At 29.4% G+C, this 17,531-nt stretch overlaps 1 protein-coding gene across 1 annotated transcript; it reads right to left on the reverse strand.

The window, feature by feature from the left end:
- Window positions 1-3,897: 3,897 nt before the first annotated feature.
- LOC105641088 (trifunctional UDP-glucose 4,6-dehydratase/UDP-4-keto-6-deoxy-D-glucose 3,5-epimerase/UDP-4-keto-L-rhamnose-reductase RHM1) lies at window positions 3,898-7,644 on the reverse strand. Its single transcript, XM_089724093.1, has 3 exons — window positions 7,410-7,644; window positions 4,864-6,448; window positions 3,898-4,772 (listed from the first exon to the last, which is right to left on the reverse strand). The coding sequence occupies exons 2-3, from the start codon at window positions 6,433-6,435 to the stop codon at window positions 4,329-4,331; spliced, it is 2,016 nt and encodes a 671-aa protein (XP_089580219.1). The 5' UTR covers window positions 6,436-6,448; window positions 7,410-7,644; the 3' UTR covers window positions 3,898-4,328.
- Window positions 7,645-17,531: the final 9,887 nt, after the last annotated feature.

Below are 17,531 nucleotides of genomic sequence, written 5' to 3' on the forward strand. Positions count from 1 at the left end.
TTGCATAAGGAAAATATGATTTAATGGATAAGGTTTTATTCATAATAAATCTTATTATGACTTTAAGAAAAGTTTTAAAAGAAATGAGTTTAAGACCAATTTTTCCTATGATAAGTAATTGTGACTAAGTATAGAATTTTCATGAATTCCTTAGGTTTAAATTAAGTTTTCATTATGATTTTAAGAAGACTAAAGAAAATGAATTTTATGAGAAATGTTATGAATTAAGAAATAAAACAAGGATTTTGGACTCTAATATACTTTGTGTGAATTTGTTGCATGTTTGATTTATTATGTAAGATGAGCATGCTCAGCATTTGATGTCATTATGATAAGAAGCTATGATCATATGCTAGGCACGTGGGTGTGTTATGTTAGGGTAGACGCGCTCTATATGTTATGATAAGTTGGCATATAAGGCCATTATGAATAAGTTATAAAAACTTATCTGCTTCTTTTTCTCCTAAGTGTATGCGAGCCCCTTGAAAAATACTTTTAAGGAAATTAAATTAATGAGATTGCATTATTTTAGTAAATCTTAGTTTAGTTTAAATTATTTATGGTATTAATTGTAAGTTTATTTGACATTTCTTATGCTATAAATGTTAATGCATGTTGAAATTGAATGATTCTATGATTGTAAATGATTTTATGAAATTTATGTTTTAAGTATGTTGTCATTACAATATTAGTATGTTTGTGATTTATGAGCACCACTGAGTTTTATACTCAAATCAAGCACAGGTTGAAGACAGTGTTTGCTGCTTAAAGACCTAAAGAGTAGCATCAAAGCTAAAGAGATTATTTTGATAGTTGATTTAGTATTTTATATAACTAAGAATTATGGCATGTATAAGTATTATATTTTTGGAGACTATGTTATTTGATATATGACTCAAGTATGTTATTGTAAATTATTTTGGTGTATATATGATATATGATATATGATATATATTTGGAGATAAGCATGAGACATATTTTTTGATTTGATATTTTTAATATAGTTGGCATGATTAGATCATTAGGACTTGATATATATTTAATGAATGCATTTAATTAATGAATATTAAAATACTAATGAGGAGGTATAAAGTTAAGAAGTTATAGAAGTGTAATTGTATAGTGTTGTTTATTTTGAGTTGTTAGGAGTTTGGAGTTTGAATTTGGGAGTGTTTTGGTATTCACATTTTTGGTGAGCCAAGTTTTTTCGAAAAACTCTTGCAGTTTTTTCTGTAAGATCTTCCCAAATTATTTTTCATAAAATAAATATATATTTTAAATAACAAAATATCATTTGTTAAATTTGTGAATACTAAATCACTTCTAATTCGTAATATGATTACATGATCTTTATGTCAGTTAGGACGATATTTCCGGCACCGAATGTGGCATCCGCCGTCGAATCTCTCGAAATTAGATAGTGAGAGTTACAGATCAGTCGGGTCTCTCGGAATTAGACCGTGGATGTGACATATCATTAGATTGCTAAAAAGTACACAATATTACCTTCCATGGTAGGTGATTTTCTAGGGATTCTCTCTTCTCTCTCTCCCTATCAAATCCTGTCGTTTGACGGGCTCAAAAATACAATCCCATTAAGCCAAATGGTCTATATAAAGCTAAATTAGAGAAAACGAAATATGGGTTTTGTATGATTGATTATATAAGTCTTCACATCTAATTAATTCTCTCAAGTCCACAGAGAGAAGGATTGTTTTGGCATGGGTGGAAACTGGACAGGCAAAGAAAGAATTCAATTCTTCTCTCCTTATATGTAGCCCACAACTGTAACCATCAAAGTTAAACCATAAAAGAAAAGAAACCAATTAATAATTTGAAAAATAAATATTGAATAAAAAAGAATTATTTTAACAGTTAATAACAACCGTGGAGCAGTTTTAAGATTTGAAATGATGCAATAATGAGAAAGGCCAAGGAGATTTGCAGGTTAATACACAAAAAGTAACACACAAATTGAATGTTGTAGTCATTTAATGTGAAGAATTTCAGTCCTGCAATTTAAATATATTAGTAACTTAAAGCAAAAACAAAAAACAAAAAAAAAAAAAAGAAAGTATATACAATAGGAATATTATCTGAGACTTATTAGCAATTCTCCATTTAATTTTCATGAATATGCTCCTTTTGTCATTACCTTCAATGGATATATATGTATAGATCTTAAAAGGAACTTAGAACATATATTCATCCTTTAATAAGAGAAAGATAAGGCTTCTGAAGTGTGTGTTAATTCTAAAAAAGTTTATATTTTATAAAGAGTTTGAGAGTCCTTTCCCACAATGATGAAAAATATCATATTTCCATTATTTGTTTCATATTATCTTATACTTTAAGGATGAAAATTCTACTTGTAGTTATCTTTTGAATTGATGACATAGGTAAATTATTATTCATTTAATAAAAATATATATATAATTTCTTAATTATTTTAATTCCACATGTTTCAAATATCATATTTCTAAATTTATAAATGGGCACTCACTAGTCACTAGATATGAAAATAATTTTTTATTCAGAAGAAATTTTATTTTTATTATTAATTTTAAAAAGAATTGAAATATTTTTTATTTATAATTTCATCCTTAAGTGCTATTGCTACACCCTTGACGGGAAGGAACCATTCCTGGAAGCTCTCTCTCCCAGTTCTTTCATAAAAGGACCCTTACCTCTAGCTGCTAGCTCTATCGGGGACTAGCATCTCTTAGTTAAGCTGCTCTTTCTGGCTTCGTTGAATCTCTCATCTGCTACTTTTCTTTGGGTTAAAGTTGACAAAAATGTCAAAATATAATGAAATTGCGCTACAAAGTTTATGTACTTTGATACATTAAGGCTTTTAAATATCAAAAAACTTACTATAACATAATAGTACATATTTACTAATCCACCAATCACTAGTGTCAATCATAAACACAACTAACATAATTATCATTCTTTATATTTTTTTTTTCTCATATTTAATAATAAGTTTTTAAATTATAAAATTTTTATGATGCTAAATACTTTTAACCTCACAAATGAAATATTTTAGTATTATTAACTATATTTCAATATTACAACCAAATAAAAAAAATTGAATTCTCCGAAAAATATATTTGAAAAAACTAATATTTCTTTCAAAAATATTTTCTAATATTAACTTGTTCTCCTATTATAATTATAATAACGTGGTAGTTCATCTGGTTGGATGGATAATTATTTTTTGTTGACACCTTTTTAAGTAGCTTTTAATATTTTGACTGGTCAGCTATTTTTTATAGTGTTCGGTAATAACGTTTGAATTAACTTTCGTCAAAACTTAACGTTTTGACTGGTCAACTATTTTTTATAGTATTCGGTAATAACGTTTGAATTAGCTTTCGTCAAAATATAAAAGTTATTTTTTATAATATTCGATAACACAACGTAAGCTATTTTTATAGTATTCGGTACCAAAACATTTGAACTAACTTTGATCAAAATACTAAAGGCTATTTTTTAACGTTTGAATTAACTAACAGCTAACAAAACAGCTAATTTTGCGCAATTCTGACTTCAAAGAAAGTGGAACCAAAACCCAAACCACTTCTAAAACGGTTTTATATCTAATGATAAATAATTTGAAGTTAGGGGAAAAAATTAATGGTGCCTTGGGAGTGGGTGCCACGATTCGTGATCCAAATGTTAAGTAGAAATTCTCCCTGTCAGGAAGAACCACATTATTAGAAAACAGGAGAACTTACAAGAAAATAAGTTCAATTCTGCACTTCTCGAGGGGGAATTCAGTAAATCAGACCAATTTGAATTTCAGAATGCTCCTTCAGCTTGGAACTTATCATCGTAGATGGCATACGAGATAAAATCTTACATCAACGACGCTCGAAACAAACACAAGAAACATTTTACTCAAAATATACCTGAAAATGAATATTGGAAGATAAAATGCTCAATCGTATGGTTCTACTCCTTTAAATCATAAGGGCAACACCACCACAACTTATCTAAGCAGTAAAGAAAGTAAACAATAAAATAAAAGCACATATCTAAACTGTAAGTCTTAAAGACACCTGCAATGCAAGTTTGCAGATTGCGCACAAATATCAAGAACCTATAGAAAGTTTGCTGTGGGAACTAGGAAGGCACAAAGGCAGACTAAAATACAACTCGGGATGAAGAAATCGAAGAGGCATACCTAATAGAATCAACTTCACTTTCTATGTGGAAGAAATAATAAGATGATCTAATTGTAAATAACTTGTAGAATTGAAACGCTAGCATACTCTGATCCACTTATCATGCAAAATGCAAGCCCACAAATGCCGCTTTTATCTTTAAACTTTCTTGTTTGGCTCAAAGACATATTTAACTAGAGAGTCCTTGATTGATAGCAATTCAGGGAACTCCTCCTTCAACTTGGACGCGTCCATCTCATTGTTGCTTCGTGGTGCAACTATCACCTTAGCTTGCTCGTCTAGTGTAAAGTTAACCCACTTAAAGCTGGGGTCAATATAACTCTTGTACATCTCCAAAATCTCATTATGACTCACCACACCAGGGTTTGTGAAGTTCCATATGCCTCTCAAGTTCCGCTTAGCCATCTCAATGGAAATAGGTAGAAGTTCATCCAAGACGGTCATGCTGTTTGGAATATTAACCACTTTGTTGTATCGAGAAATCTTAGTAATGAAGTTGCGTGGGTTGTTTAGGTCTGATGATATTGGCATTCTAACTCGGAGGGTACATACGTTGTCATATTCTTTCAAGAGCTCTTCAACCTGGTTGAAAATTCAAAGAAAATGCATTAACAATCATTATAGCCTGAAATGAAAATAAACATATAATAAGAGATTGTGAAAAGAAAACTACCATAGCCTTGGTCTTTGAATAAAATGATCCAGTGAAGTTGGGTTTGTCTTCCTCAGTATACCCAATGCCAGAACCCTCTGGATGAATAGCATCATACTCAAATATACAGCCAGTAGCAAAATTCATCATCAGGAGGTTATGCTCCCTACAAACATCTGCTAATGTCAAAGTTCCTGCAACATTGGTGCGAATGGTTTCTGTCTTGTGGGATTCACACCAATCAACATTTGGCCTACCAGTAACACCAGCAGCATTAAAAACATGGGTTGGCTTAACATTCTGAATATCTGCCAAAAGTGATGATCGGTCTTCCAAGCGCCCCCTACCATATTCGAAAGGAATTCCTTGTTTCTCACACAAATTGCCAAGTAGACCCCCAATCCATCCAGTCCGGCCATATATCAAGAACTTAATCGATGGTTTTTGAGGTGAGCCACTACTGCTAGTCCTAGAAACTGGAATGACCATTCGGGTCTGATTAGAAGTACTTGAAACATAAGATGCAGATTTATTCTCTTCAGATCCATCAAAGTGTCTTCCACCAGGCATCATCAACATTCTTGGATGGGGAAGCAGGGCACCAGTTACATCACCCCACCAATCAGGATTTTGAATGTACCATTCCATAGTCTTCCTCAACCCCTCCTCCCAAGTAGTGTGCTCTGACCATCCCAAGATCTTCAGCTTCTGATCATCAAGAAAGTACCTCTGGTCATTGAATGGCCTGTTTTCTACAAACTTGATGCTTGTCTCAGGGTCCATTGAGAAAAGCTTGCATATGTCTTTAGCCACATCTATCACTCTTCTTTCTTTCTTTGTCCCAATATTGTACACATGACCCACCTCTCCCTTGTGAAGGATGACTTCAAAAGCCTCAGCAACATCCTCGCAATATAAATAACTCCTCACATTTGAACCATCTCCATGGATTGGAAGAGCTTTCCCTTCCATAGCCAAGAGGATAAACTTTGGAATTAGTTTCTCAGGAAATTGATTCGGACCATATACATTGTTTCCACGGGTTGTTATCACAGGTAACCCATATGACCTGCCATACGCCATAACAAGCATTTCTGCTCCAGCTTTTGTGGCAGAGTATGGGTTTGTTGGGAGGAGTTGAGAAGCTTCATGATTTCCTACAACAGCATCCTCATCCGTCTCACCATATACTTCATCTGTGCTTACATGGATGAACCTCCGAATCTGGCCAGTGACTTTGCAGGCCTCCAAAAGAACATGGGTTCCATAGATATTGTTTTTGGTAAACTCAAAGCTGTTACCAAAGGAGTTGTCCACATGGGTCTGGGCAGCGAAGTGCATAATTGTGTCAATTGATTCAGTGATGAGAAGGAAATTGACAAGGTCAGCACTGCCAATATCCCCCTTGACAAACTTAAAGTTGGCAGATAATTTTGAAGGAAGGAGGTTTTTCAGATTTGAACAATAATCAAGCTTGTCAAGGACAACAATTTTGTAATCAGGGTAGTTGCGGATAAGCCGATTGCAAACATGGGATGCAATGAAGCCAGCAGCCCCGGTAATAAGTATGTTCTTTGGCTTATATGTAGCCATACCAAAACAATTTCTACACAGAAAAAAATATAAGTAAATATCAGAACTACTTGTATCCATATTATATAGGAAAAATAAATGCAGAGAGCGGCAACAATAATATACATATATATATATGTGCAAAAAAATGCTGTAAACCAGAGAAATGAGGATCCACAAAATTCCAATTTCGAAAAAATAAAGATAAATAACAGCCAAATAGCATAGGCCTTATCCTACTTACATAAGAAGAAAACAAAGTATAGATCTGAGGATTAAAAGGGAGAATTGTGAACCCTGATGAATATAACAATTATATTCGCTCTCACTTTTTTAAAGAAAGTTTCAGATATTTGTTGAAAAAACAAAAGAAAATAAAAAGGATATCTATCTAATCCTAATTTGTTTCAATACCATGAACAATTGAGTCAATTCAAGAAAACCCAATGAAATTACTGTGTCATGATTAGAGCTTCTAATTCAAACCTGCCTAAGAAAAAAATTTTATCAGTCAAAAAGCCTCAAATTTCAAACTTGCTTCGTCATTTCTCTGTCCAATCATAACTAGAAGGAATTCCACTTGGACAACAAATGGCATTAAACAAATGATTCCCAGTTTAGAACATTAATAAAATCAAGATCCATCCAAAATTACTAGATCCAATACAAATTTAATAACAGATCCAACACAAAAGCCAACAAATCCGAGCAAAGGCCAATTGAACAAAATTATCATATCCATATGATATGCAATATAAAATTACCAAGCTGAAGTTTCTCTAATGCAGAGATCCAGATTGAATTAAGCAACGAATGCAGATTAACCAAAGCTAAATAGCAGAACAGAAGAAAAAAATTCATCAACTTTAGCGACAGATCTAACAAAAATGAGAAACACCCAGATCACAATCAGAAAACGCGTGAAACAATAACAAAAGCCCAAGATCCAACCTGCCCAAATCATAATTTAACAAATAAAAGGAAGCTTAACTTACAAATCCAATTCAGGTCAAGAGATCAAGCAGCCCGGTGCGAAAAATGCAAATTCCTGATACAGAGAGAAAAAGACCAAGACAAGGAAACAGAGAGAAGTCACGGAGAATTGTGAGGAGGAGCAATGAGAGAGAGGGAAGGAATGAAGTCAATATATATAGTGTATGTATGCACTGCGTAGTGCCCTCATCGAAATTTCAGATAGTTTAGGGGAGCCTTGAAATTATGAGAAGACATAATGTCCGTTTTTCTTAAACTATTTATTTGTATTTTATTCCTCATCTCGTCAGTTATAGGGTAGTGATGCGTTTGGGCTCTGCATTTTAAAATTTGATTAAATATCAGTTTAGTCCTCAAAATTAAGATAAATGTCAATTTAGTTTAAAATAAACTTTTAAATCAATTTAGAAACCAAACTTTTATTTTAGTATCAATTTATCCATTCTTAAGATGTTAAGATTTTTAATTTTAAATGTTTTAAATTAACAAAAAATATATAAAAGCTCAATAAATAAATAAATATATAAATAACAATCTCGTTGTCTAAGATGAAGAATAAATTTTGAAATCAAAACCAACGGTTTTAACGGTTTTAAAGTTTCATAATTTTTGTAAGTTTTTTTATAATTGTTTTAAATAAAACTCAATACTTATTTTTTGCAAAAATAGGTAAATAACATAAAGTCAAAGTTTATATTTAAAATTGGTTGAATGTATAAATTAACATTTGGATTTTGACAAAAAAAAAATTGTGGCATTTTAAACTTAAAAATCGGCCTTATAATACTTTCAAAATTGACCTAAACTTAAAAATTGACCTTACGATACTTTCAACTTTACTTTTTATAATAATCACACAACTCCTCACATTAGGATCAATACTATTTAAGACTTTTGGCATGCAAATATATTGATTTAAGATATGATTTATACAACAACTATCTAATAAACATTTAATTGAGCCAATTTTACAAATTAAGATATTCAATGAATGCAATTTTATAATTTAAAGTATTCAATAGGTTAAAATAAAAATTTTGAAATGTTATAAATTCTTTTATGAAAAATTCAATAGTGAATTTATGTATCGAGTGGTTTTAAATTAATCCAAAGGTTAATTTTAGACTAAATTGATCATATTTGGTAAAAGTGTAGGGTTTAATTTTTTTATTTTTTTTATTTTATTTTTTTTATTTTTTTATTTTTCCTTTGGTCCAGAGAGAATGAAAGAAGATCAGGTTGTAGGTCAGCAGTAAATTATTCGAAAATATTTTTTTTGCTTGTTGCTTTCACGTGAGAGCGAACAGATTAAGGCGGCGCCTAAAATTCTTAGTTCAAAGTCACATGACTGAAGATGTAGATATACATGTGTAGGTCTTAGTCATATCATTACTTCATAAACACAAATTACCAGCAATTGATAAATTTGATAAAACATGCTAATAGAGAAAAGTAGACAACCATAAGAAAATAAATGTGGCACTTTTCATTTATAGAAAAAAGGATCAGTTTTTCAAAAGCATTAATAAGCCACATAAATTCAATTACAACCGACCGAACACCCACATTTATATCACAAACCGCATAATCCAAATAAGCGTTGCAAAGTAATTATTGCTATATCAAACTTTAAGGATTATTATTTGGATTATTCAATTAAGAAATGCCAAATAAATTAAAATCATAAAAAAAATTAAATACAAAAAGCATTTGTTTTTTTTTTTTTCAAAATATCAAGCAAAAGCAAAAGACAAAGTTACCTCATTTTCATGTTATTATTGAAATATAATTTGAATAATCCATAATTATCTGTAATTTTCCAGGCAACTGCAATGGAAGGAGTGAAAAGCAATCTTATTACAGACTATACTCTAAAGGTAAGTTGAAGAATTTCCAAAGTTGTGAAGTAAATATTGCATTTCCAATTTTGGACCTCACAATCACTTTATTATTATTATCATCAATTTTTAATTTTATTTCTGTTAATGTAACAGATATTAGGACTTGATATATGCAAAGACACCATTGTAGGAGATGAAATGCTACGAGGAATATCTGGTGGTCAGAAGAAAAGAGTAACAACAGGTTTAGTATTTACTTTGTATTTTAGTATGCATTTTTTTAAGGCCTCATACCTACGTCATAAACAAAAATACCTTAAATTTCGTGATTCGCTACAAATTCTTTAATTTTTTTTAATTATTTATAAATTTATTATAAATTTATAAATAGCTTGATTAGTCATATAAAAAGGAATAAATGTCAATTTGTTTAGCAGGACCAAAAAGGTCTGATTTGACCTTTTGGGCCAATTTAGCTCTTGAATTTATATAAAATGATTAAAAAGATTCGATTTCACTTTTTAAACCAATTTAACTTTTTAACTTGTTTTGATTTTTATAAATTAATAATTGATTTAGTTTAACATAATTGACTTTTTATTCATTTTCATCCTATACCAAGAACACTCAGATTAAACTTTTCCAACACTTATGAATATAAATTCAAAATTCATAAAAACATCACTTCTTGTAATGTAATAAATTTAGAAATATGAATTATAGTTTTAACTTATTCAACATAAAAAATACATAGATTTCATAAGTGATAACCCAATAATAGAGGTTAATTTTATCAAATTAATATATATTTATAAACTCAAAACCATTAATCAAGATAAAGAGAGAGATACAATATACTTCATATATATTATTTATTTTTTAGCATTTTAACAAGTCAGAACTTTAATCCTATTAGCATTCTATAACAGAACTTTTATAATAGCTTCTAAAAGTTAAGGAAGCTTTTTATGAAATGTTAAGTGCTCTAATATTTAGCTTTCAATTAATTTTTTTTATAATTATACCCATTATTTTTTTTCCTCCAAGTTCAACTAATTAAACAACTAATGTCCTCTTTTATCATTCTAAATTAAATAACTAATTAAATAGTTATTTTTCTAAACACTGCAATGTAAATAGCAACCAACTAAAAGTTAATAGCGATTAACTAATAATTAGTATAACAACTAACATCTACTACAACAGTTAACAACTACTAAAATAAAAATATTACTAAAACAATTAATATTGCAGAAAAGACCTATCAGCATGATAAGGAAAAGTCCCTTTGAGCATGCCATACAAATCATCAAAACGTGAGCTTTTGGATTGATTTTGATAAAAATTTTGAATTAGAAAATTAGTTGGATAATTTTTGAAAGTAACAATTATATTAATCAAGTTACTAAATGAAATAAATAATGTTTTTTAACTCAGAAAAAATAGATCATCTATTTTTTTTTTTATCTGTCTCTTACAGGTGTTAATCAGATAAAAATGAGCCAAGTTCATCTTTCTATTGAAAGTTCATATTAAAATCGATTTAAAAACTTGATATTAAGAACATAATGAACAAGTTGAGGCTATAAATTAAACATTATTTCAATAAATAAATAATAAAGAAAATAATAGCTAAAAGTTGTACTATTAAGAATATTTTCTACCAAAAGCGTGTGACCAACAAAGTAATACCTGTCATTCAAAACACATTATTACAAGATTCTACCCTTAAGGCACTCAGCATCAAAATTTAAGTCAACAGCTAAGCCACAGTATGAGTAAATTTGGTAATCACCAAATACTTGTGCACATGCTCCCCCTTATTACAATCGTGGTTGGCGCTACTTACCACAAAGTTAGGTGTACTTAGTCACGAAGTGAGGCGTACTTACCACAAAGTGACCGTGACTACTATATTTATTGCGGTTTTAATTAGTAAAGGGCTTAAGGTACACTCATTTAATGATCTAATATTTTATGGCATTGTTTCACAATAATGTCTGTTCTAATAGCAGTCAATCGTATTGGGTTTTGAATATAGCGAAATAAAATAATTATTCAAATAGAAATTTATTTAAACGATTAAAGAAATAAAATTGCTTATAAGAATATATACCTCATTTGCAGATTTTTTGAAACTTTAATCCACGCGGTTAAATTGTAGCAAAGCACAAACTGTTTAATTGTCCGACATCTAATAGTATTCACACGAATAGATAATAAAAAAATTTAAAAACTATTTTAGAGGGTTAAGAGAATAGAGAGTATAATGGTTCTAGCTATCTTACGTTTTATATTTTGTTTTATGGCTATGAACAATAACCATAGTTTTTAAACTGTCTCTTAACCTTATATATGAAAACTCTAGGTCATAAATAAATAAATTATAATTATTTATTTAAAATTTTAAATAAATAAATTATAACTAAAATATATTTGTGCCTTTTTATTTATTTAAAAATTTTAAATAAATAAATCATAATACATATAGTAATAAGATTTTCAATTTAATCAACTTTATTTATTTATTTATTTAAATAAATAAATCATAATTAAAATATTAGGTTTATATAATTTAATAAATTTTAGACAAAAATTATTAAGTCTATACTTAATAATTTAAGTAAAATTGTAATTAAATATAAATTATAATTATGTTCTTAAAGTCCCAAACTTATTTGTAATCAAGTTATACTTGATTTGATTTCTCGTTTTTACTTTCTCATTACCATTTTTATATGTGTGACCTATTAGGTTCCAAATATGTGGGCAATAAATATTAATTAAGTAATTAATTAATTAATTAATTTTTGAAGGTCAAGAACATTGCATAGCAACATATTATGACTATCCAAATATTTGAAAAGTCAAAGTGATTTGATTTAACATTTCAGTGCATGATTTATCAGTATAATTAATATCCCTTCATTATTAATGTTCTGATTTAGTAATTAGGTATAAAGTGTATTTGTTTTACTAAATCATATTACTTCTCTTAATCTTAGCCATTAATCATTTAGATGAAATTCCAAATTTAATTTGCTAATTTCATTCTATTTTGCACAAGAATTTCTTAATCAGTACTAATAGAGAATAATTAGAACATTTTCCCTAATTTACCTAGAGTGATGACCTCTCTTAATTGTAGAGGTATTTCATATAATTCCTATTATGTCCAATTAATCATTGCTTATTATTCATAAATGAATAATGTGAATGAAGAATCAAAACATAATCCTCCCTATATAAGATAGTTTAGTAATTTCAAATCAAAAGATCACTCACACAACATCACTTGAGTATTCCATAGACACAAGTAACAATCCATATGGAATTCTCATGCAAGTCAATTCAATGGACTTGTTTGAATACCAAGCACCTACATATTAGTTCTAGATATCACATATATCTCAGTTTATGAGAACATCTACTTCCTTAAGGAAAGAATATAATATATGTACCAGTCTCAACAGCTCTAATCATTGTCCAGTATAAGAAGAAGATTGACTAGGAATATTTGCAACATTTATATTTGCATTAAAGCAATGTCTCTAAATGTTCCTAGTCAAATTTTTCCTCATTATTGGACGATGATTACAGCTATTGTGACTGATAAATATTATGTTCTTTCTTTAGAGAAACAATTATTTTCATAAACTGATATATATGTGATATCTAGAATTCAGATGTAGGTGCTTGGTATTTAAACAAACCCATTGAATTGACCTGTATGAGAATTCCATATGGAGAGTTACATGTATTTATGGAATACTCAATTGATGATTGTGCAAGTGATCCTTTGACTTGAAATTACTGAGTTATCTTGTATGGGGATGACTATATTTTAATTTTTTGTTCACATTATTCATTTATGAATAATAAATAATGGTTAATTGGACATAATAGGAACTGCATGGAGATACTTCTGTAATTAAAAGAGGATTCATCACCCTGAGTAAATTAGGGAAAACGTTCTAATTGTTCTCTATCAGTATTGATTAAGAAATTCTTGCGCAAGGTAGAATAAAATTAGCAAATTAAGATTTGAAATTTCATTCAACTGATCAATGATTTAACTGATCAATGACTAAGATTAAGAGAACTAATATGATTTAGTAAAGCAGATACACTTCATGTCTACTTACTAAATAAGAACATTGATGACGAGTGATATTAATTACACTGATAAATCATACACTGAAAGGTTAAGTTAAACTACTTTGACTTTTCAAATATTTGAGTAGTCATGACATATTGCCAGACAATGTACTTGACCTTCAAATATTAATTAATTAAGTTAATTTGTATTTGTCGCTAATATATTTGAAACCTAAAAGGTCACACACATGAGAATAGATATGAGAAAGTGAAAATGAGAAATTGAATCAAGTATGATTTGATTACAAAAAAGTTTTGGGACATTAAGGACAAAATTATAATTTATATTTAATTACAATTTTACCTAAATTATTAAGTATTTACTTAATTGATTTATGTGTAAAATTTATCTTATAAATTTTAGATTACATAAACATAATATTTTAATTATGATTTATTTATTTAAATAGTAAAATAAATAATAAAATTGATTAAACTGAAAATCTTATTACTATATGTATTATAATTTATTTATTTAAATTGTTTAAATAAATAAATAGGCACATATATATTTTAGTTATAATTTATTTATTTAAAAAGTTTAAATAAATAATTATAATTAATTTTATTTATAACTCATGGTTTTCATATATAAAGTTTAAGAGACATTATAGTTACAAAACTAAGCATAGAGAGTAAGATATATAGCACAATTATACTCTCTAACATTTCAACCTTCTAAAGTTTTTTGATTGTCCATTCGTGTGGTAATAGAGGCCGAACAATCGGACGACTTGTGATTTGCGACAACCTAGCCGTGTAGATTGAAGTTTCGAAGAATCTATAAAAGAGTTATTCTTCTAAATAATTTTATTACTTTAATTGATTAAACAAATTCCTGTTAAACTAGTTATTTTATTGTAATTATCTCTTTCCGCTATATATTTTTCATATTAAAACTCAATAGATGTATTAAAGCCATCGATATATTAATTATTGAGATTAATTAGTTATTGAGATTAATTTCGAATCAATTCCTGTGCTGAGATTTGATATTGTGACAAAGTTCAAATCTGACAAAGAGTTATTCTTCTAAAAAAATGGAAAATTATTAAAAAAAGAACCAAGAACACAGAAACAGCTGTGGTTCAGCGATCACCAGTAGCCGTTAGCCGCAGGCGGCAGCGCAGCGTCTGGATCGACTGGACGCGCACCGCTTCTCTGCGAGCGCTCCGGTACGGCACAGTGCTGCTACATCTGATCTGCGTTTTTCCGATTTATATAAAAATAAAATAAATAATAAAAAAAATTTTGAAAAACGTTTTTCCGGCGTGTCAGTCGCCAATCGGTAAAGGCGGTTCTCTCCATAGTCTTCCGACCACCATGCGACCTGCATCGAGCCGTGGCACGGCTAGCGGCGACGCTGGCCATGGCTGAAGCTCTGTGGGCAACGCTAGGTTCCAATCGGGAACATCTTTGGTCTTCGCTGGTTTTTGTAGAAGATAATGGAAAAGTACAGTTTGGTCCCTGCTTGTTTTTATTCTTTTCATTTGGTCCCAAAACAGTTTGCTTTATTCAGTTAAGTCCTGAAATTAGTTTTAATTGGATAGTTTAATTAATTTGGAATTAATTAAATTTTGAGGGCTATTAAAATTAATTGTCAGTAAAAAAAATTGAATTTAGAATAATTTATAATTTTTTTATAAAAGAAAATTAAAAGAGTTTAATTTATGATAAAATTATTTAGTAAATTAATTCCTAATTGGATTAGGACATAAATAAAAATTTTAATTGTTTATTAATTCTAATATGATTAGAATTAGTAAAATTGATTTATAAAATAATTTTATAAATTCTAAAATTATTTTTAATAAGATTATATATATATATATGAATAAAATTTTTTTATTGATAAATTGATTTTGAAAAATTTTAATTGTTAAAATTTTACTTTCAGTATAACACATGAGACCAATAATTAATATATATTTATATTAGATAATATTTAAATGCATTAATATGATTATTATGCATGATGAGTGATTATGGACGTTAGAAAAGACTCATGTGATTGATTTTATTATATTTTGTTGAATGAATTTCATATAATTTTAAATAGGGTATGCGTGTCTTGATTCCCTTTTTATTTTGGGTTGTAAAATTTCTTATTTATTTCATTCAATTATGCAATAGTTAGATAATTAGAATATGTAAATAGGATATTATTGTTAAGAATTAATCTCAAATAATTCAATAATAACCTAGATCGTGCAAACCACTAGATTCAACAAAATAGATTGAATAAGAAAAAGTTGCGTACCTGACATCGTTGTTCGTCGATCTTGATGTATAGAATTAGGTTTGCAGCCTTCCAGAGAATTGAAGAATCGATTTAGCGGAAGCAATACGAAAGGAACGTAAAACTGAATCGTATTCCACTCCTCTGGGGACCACGACCTTTATATACCTGTAGGGTTAGTACAATTCCTATTTCGGTCCTTTAACGAAATAGGAATTATATAATGGTCTCTACACTTAATATCTATAATTAGTTGATACCTCAATAGTCAATTATTCACAATCAAGACCACATTTGAAATTGACTTTACAATTGGACTGCTGTATATATTTAATTTTACATATTAAGCCCACAATAGAAAATTAAATCCAACAATTATTTTGTAACCCAAGAAGACAAGGAGAATTGAAGAAATTACATGAAGCACTGAAGAATTTGAGCCAAGGAGCTGTTATTGCGCCTTATGAAGATCTAAGAGGTTGCTACCTAAGATTTTTGACCATCTAATTTCCTTAATGGCTCAAGGAATTAGTTTTAAAATGTCCATAATCATCCAATTAGAATGGCATACTAAAAGTGTATATATGTACGTATGATATATGATACCATCATGCCAAAGCATGAAACCTGTGATTAAAATTTAAAATAAATCCCTTATTAAAATTTTAAGTACATATTAAGAATATCATTGATTGCCGCCTATTGTTATAGTATGAAAATCAGAGCTCCCTTACAATTGGCTTGTTGGGAAAATCCAAGGTTAATTGTAATCGAACATGTTTAATGCTATTAAATAAATTGAACAATGGTTTTACTTAACTGCTTTATATGATTTGGATGAGAAAACTCATGATCATATGAGATTAAGGCAAAAGTTAGGCGAAACATATTTGATATGTTTAGACAAAGAGTTGTCACTTAACTTATCTAAGAGTCACATAAAGATGTGATTGATAAGTTATGTTATCTATCTAAATTGATTCAATATAACTTGTTGGGAAAATCTAAGGTTATATGGGTTAATTAGGGTCTTAGCTTATTAGGAGATCTAATCATTGGATTTCTCGAATTAATAGAAAGGGCTATTAATTTGAATAAAATAATGGGAGACCTAAATTTAAAGACCTTATTTAATTTAGTATTGCTTAAAATTAATACTTGATATCTCTATATTTGTAGATCAATTATCACCATGAGTAGTAACTTGTGTCTATGTAGCATATTTGATGCTAATAAATTGACTAGACCAAACTTTATTGACTGGTATCGCAATTTAAGAATTGTTGTTAAGCAAGAGAAGAGGCTATATGTCCTTAATAAAACAAACCTGATATTCCTGCTGATGATGCTACTGAAGAAGAAAGGAATAACTATACTCATCATACTAATGACAATGAGCATGCTACATGTGTGATGCTAGCTAGCATGAGTCCTAAACTTCAAAAGCAATATGAGAATATGGATTCTTGCACCATTATCTTGCATCTCAAGGAGCTGTTTGACTCCCAAGGTAGGTCTGAGAGTTATGAGACCTCTAAGGAATTGTTCTCCTGTAAGATGGTAGAAGGCTCTTTCAGTTTATGTTCACATTTTGAAGATGATTGACTATATTGAAAAATTGGGCCAATTGGGCATTGCCATGGACCATGACCTGAGTATTGACTTAGTCTTACACTCCTTACCACCCAGCTATTGACATTTTATGTTGAATTTTAATATGAACAGGCTAGATGCTTTCTTACCTGAGTTGCTTGGTATGTAACCACTGCTAAAGGAGCCCTTAAGAAGGATATAACTCCTATATTTCTAGTTTAGTGTTCTAAGGCTAAGAAAAAGCCCAAGAAGAAGCAAAATAAGAAGAAGGCACTGAAGTCCAATGGAGGTGT

The sequence above is a fragment of the Jatropha curcas genome, chromosome 7 (assembly GCF_041381405.1).
Source record: "Jatropha curcas cultivar XTBG-Jc1 chromosome 7, XTBG_Jcur_1.0, whole genome shotgun sequence".
In the NCBI taxonomy this organism is placed as follows: Eukaryota; Viridiplantae; Streptophyta; class Magnoliopsida; order Malpighiales; family Euphorbiaceae; genus Jatropha; species Jatropha curcas.

Bases quoted from the DNA above. Each gene is read 5' to 3' on its own strand.
- LOC105641088 (XM_089724093.1), bottom strand. From the start codon at position 6,435: ATGGCTACATATAAGCCAAAGAACATACTTATTACCGGGGCTGCTGGC. The intron at 4,773-4,863 runs GTAGTTTTCTTT...ATTTTCAACCAG, and splicing joins ATTCAAAGACCAAGGCTATG to GTTGAAGAGCTCTTGAAAGA.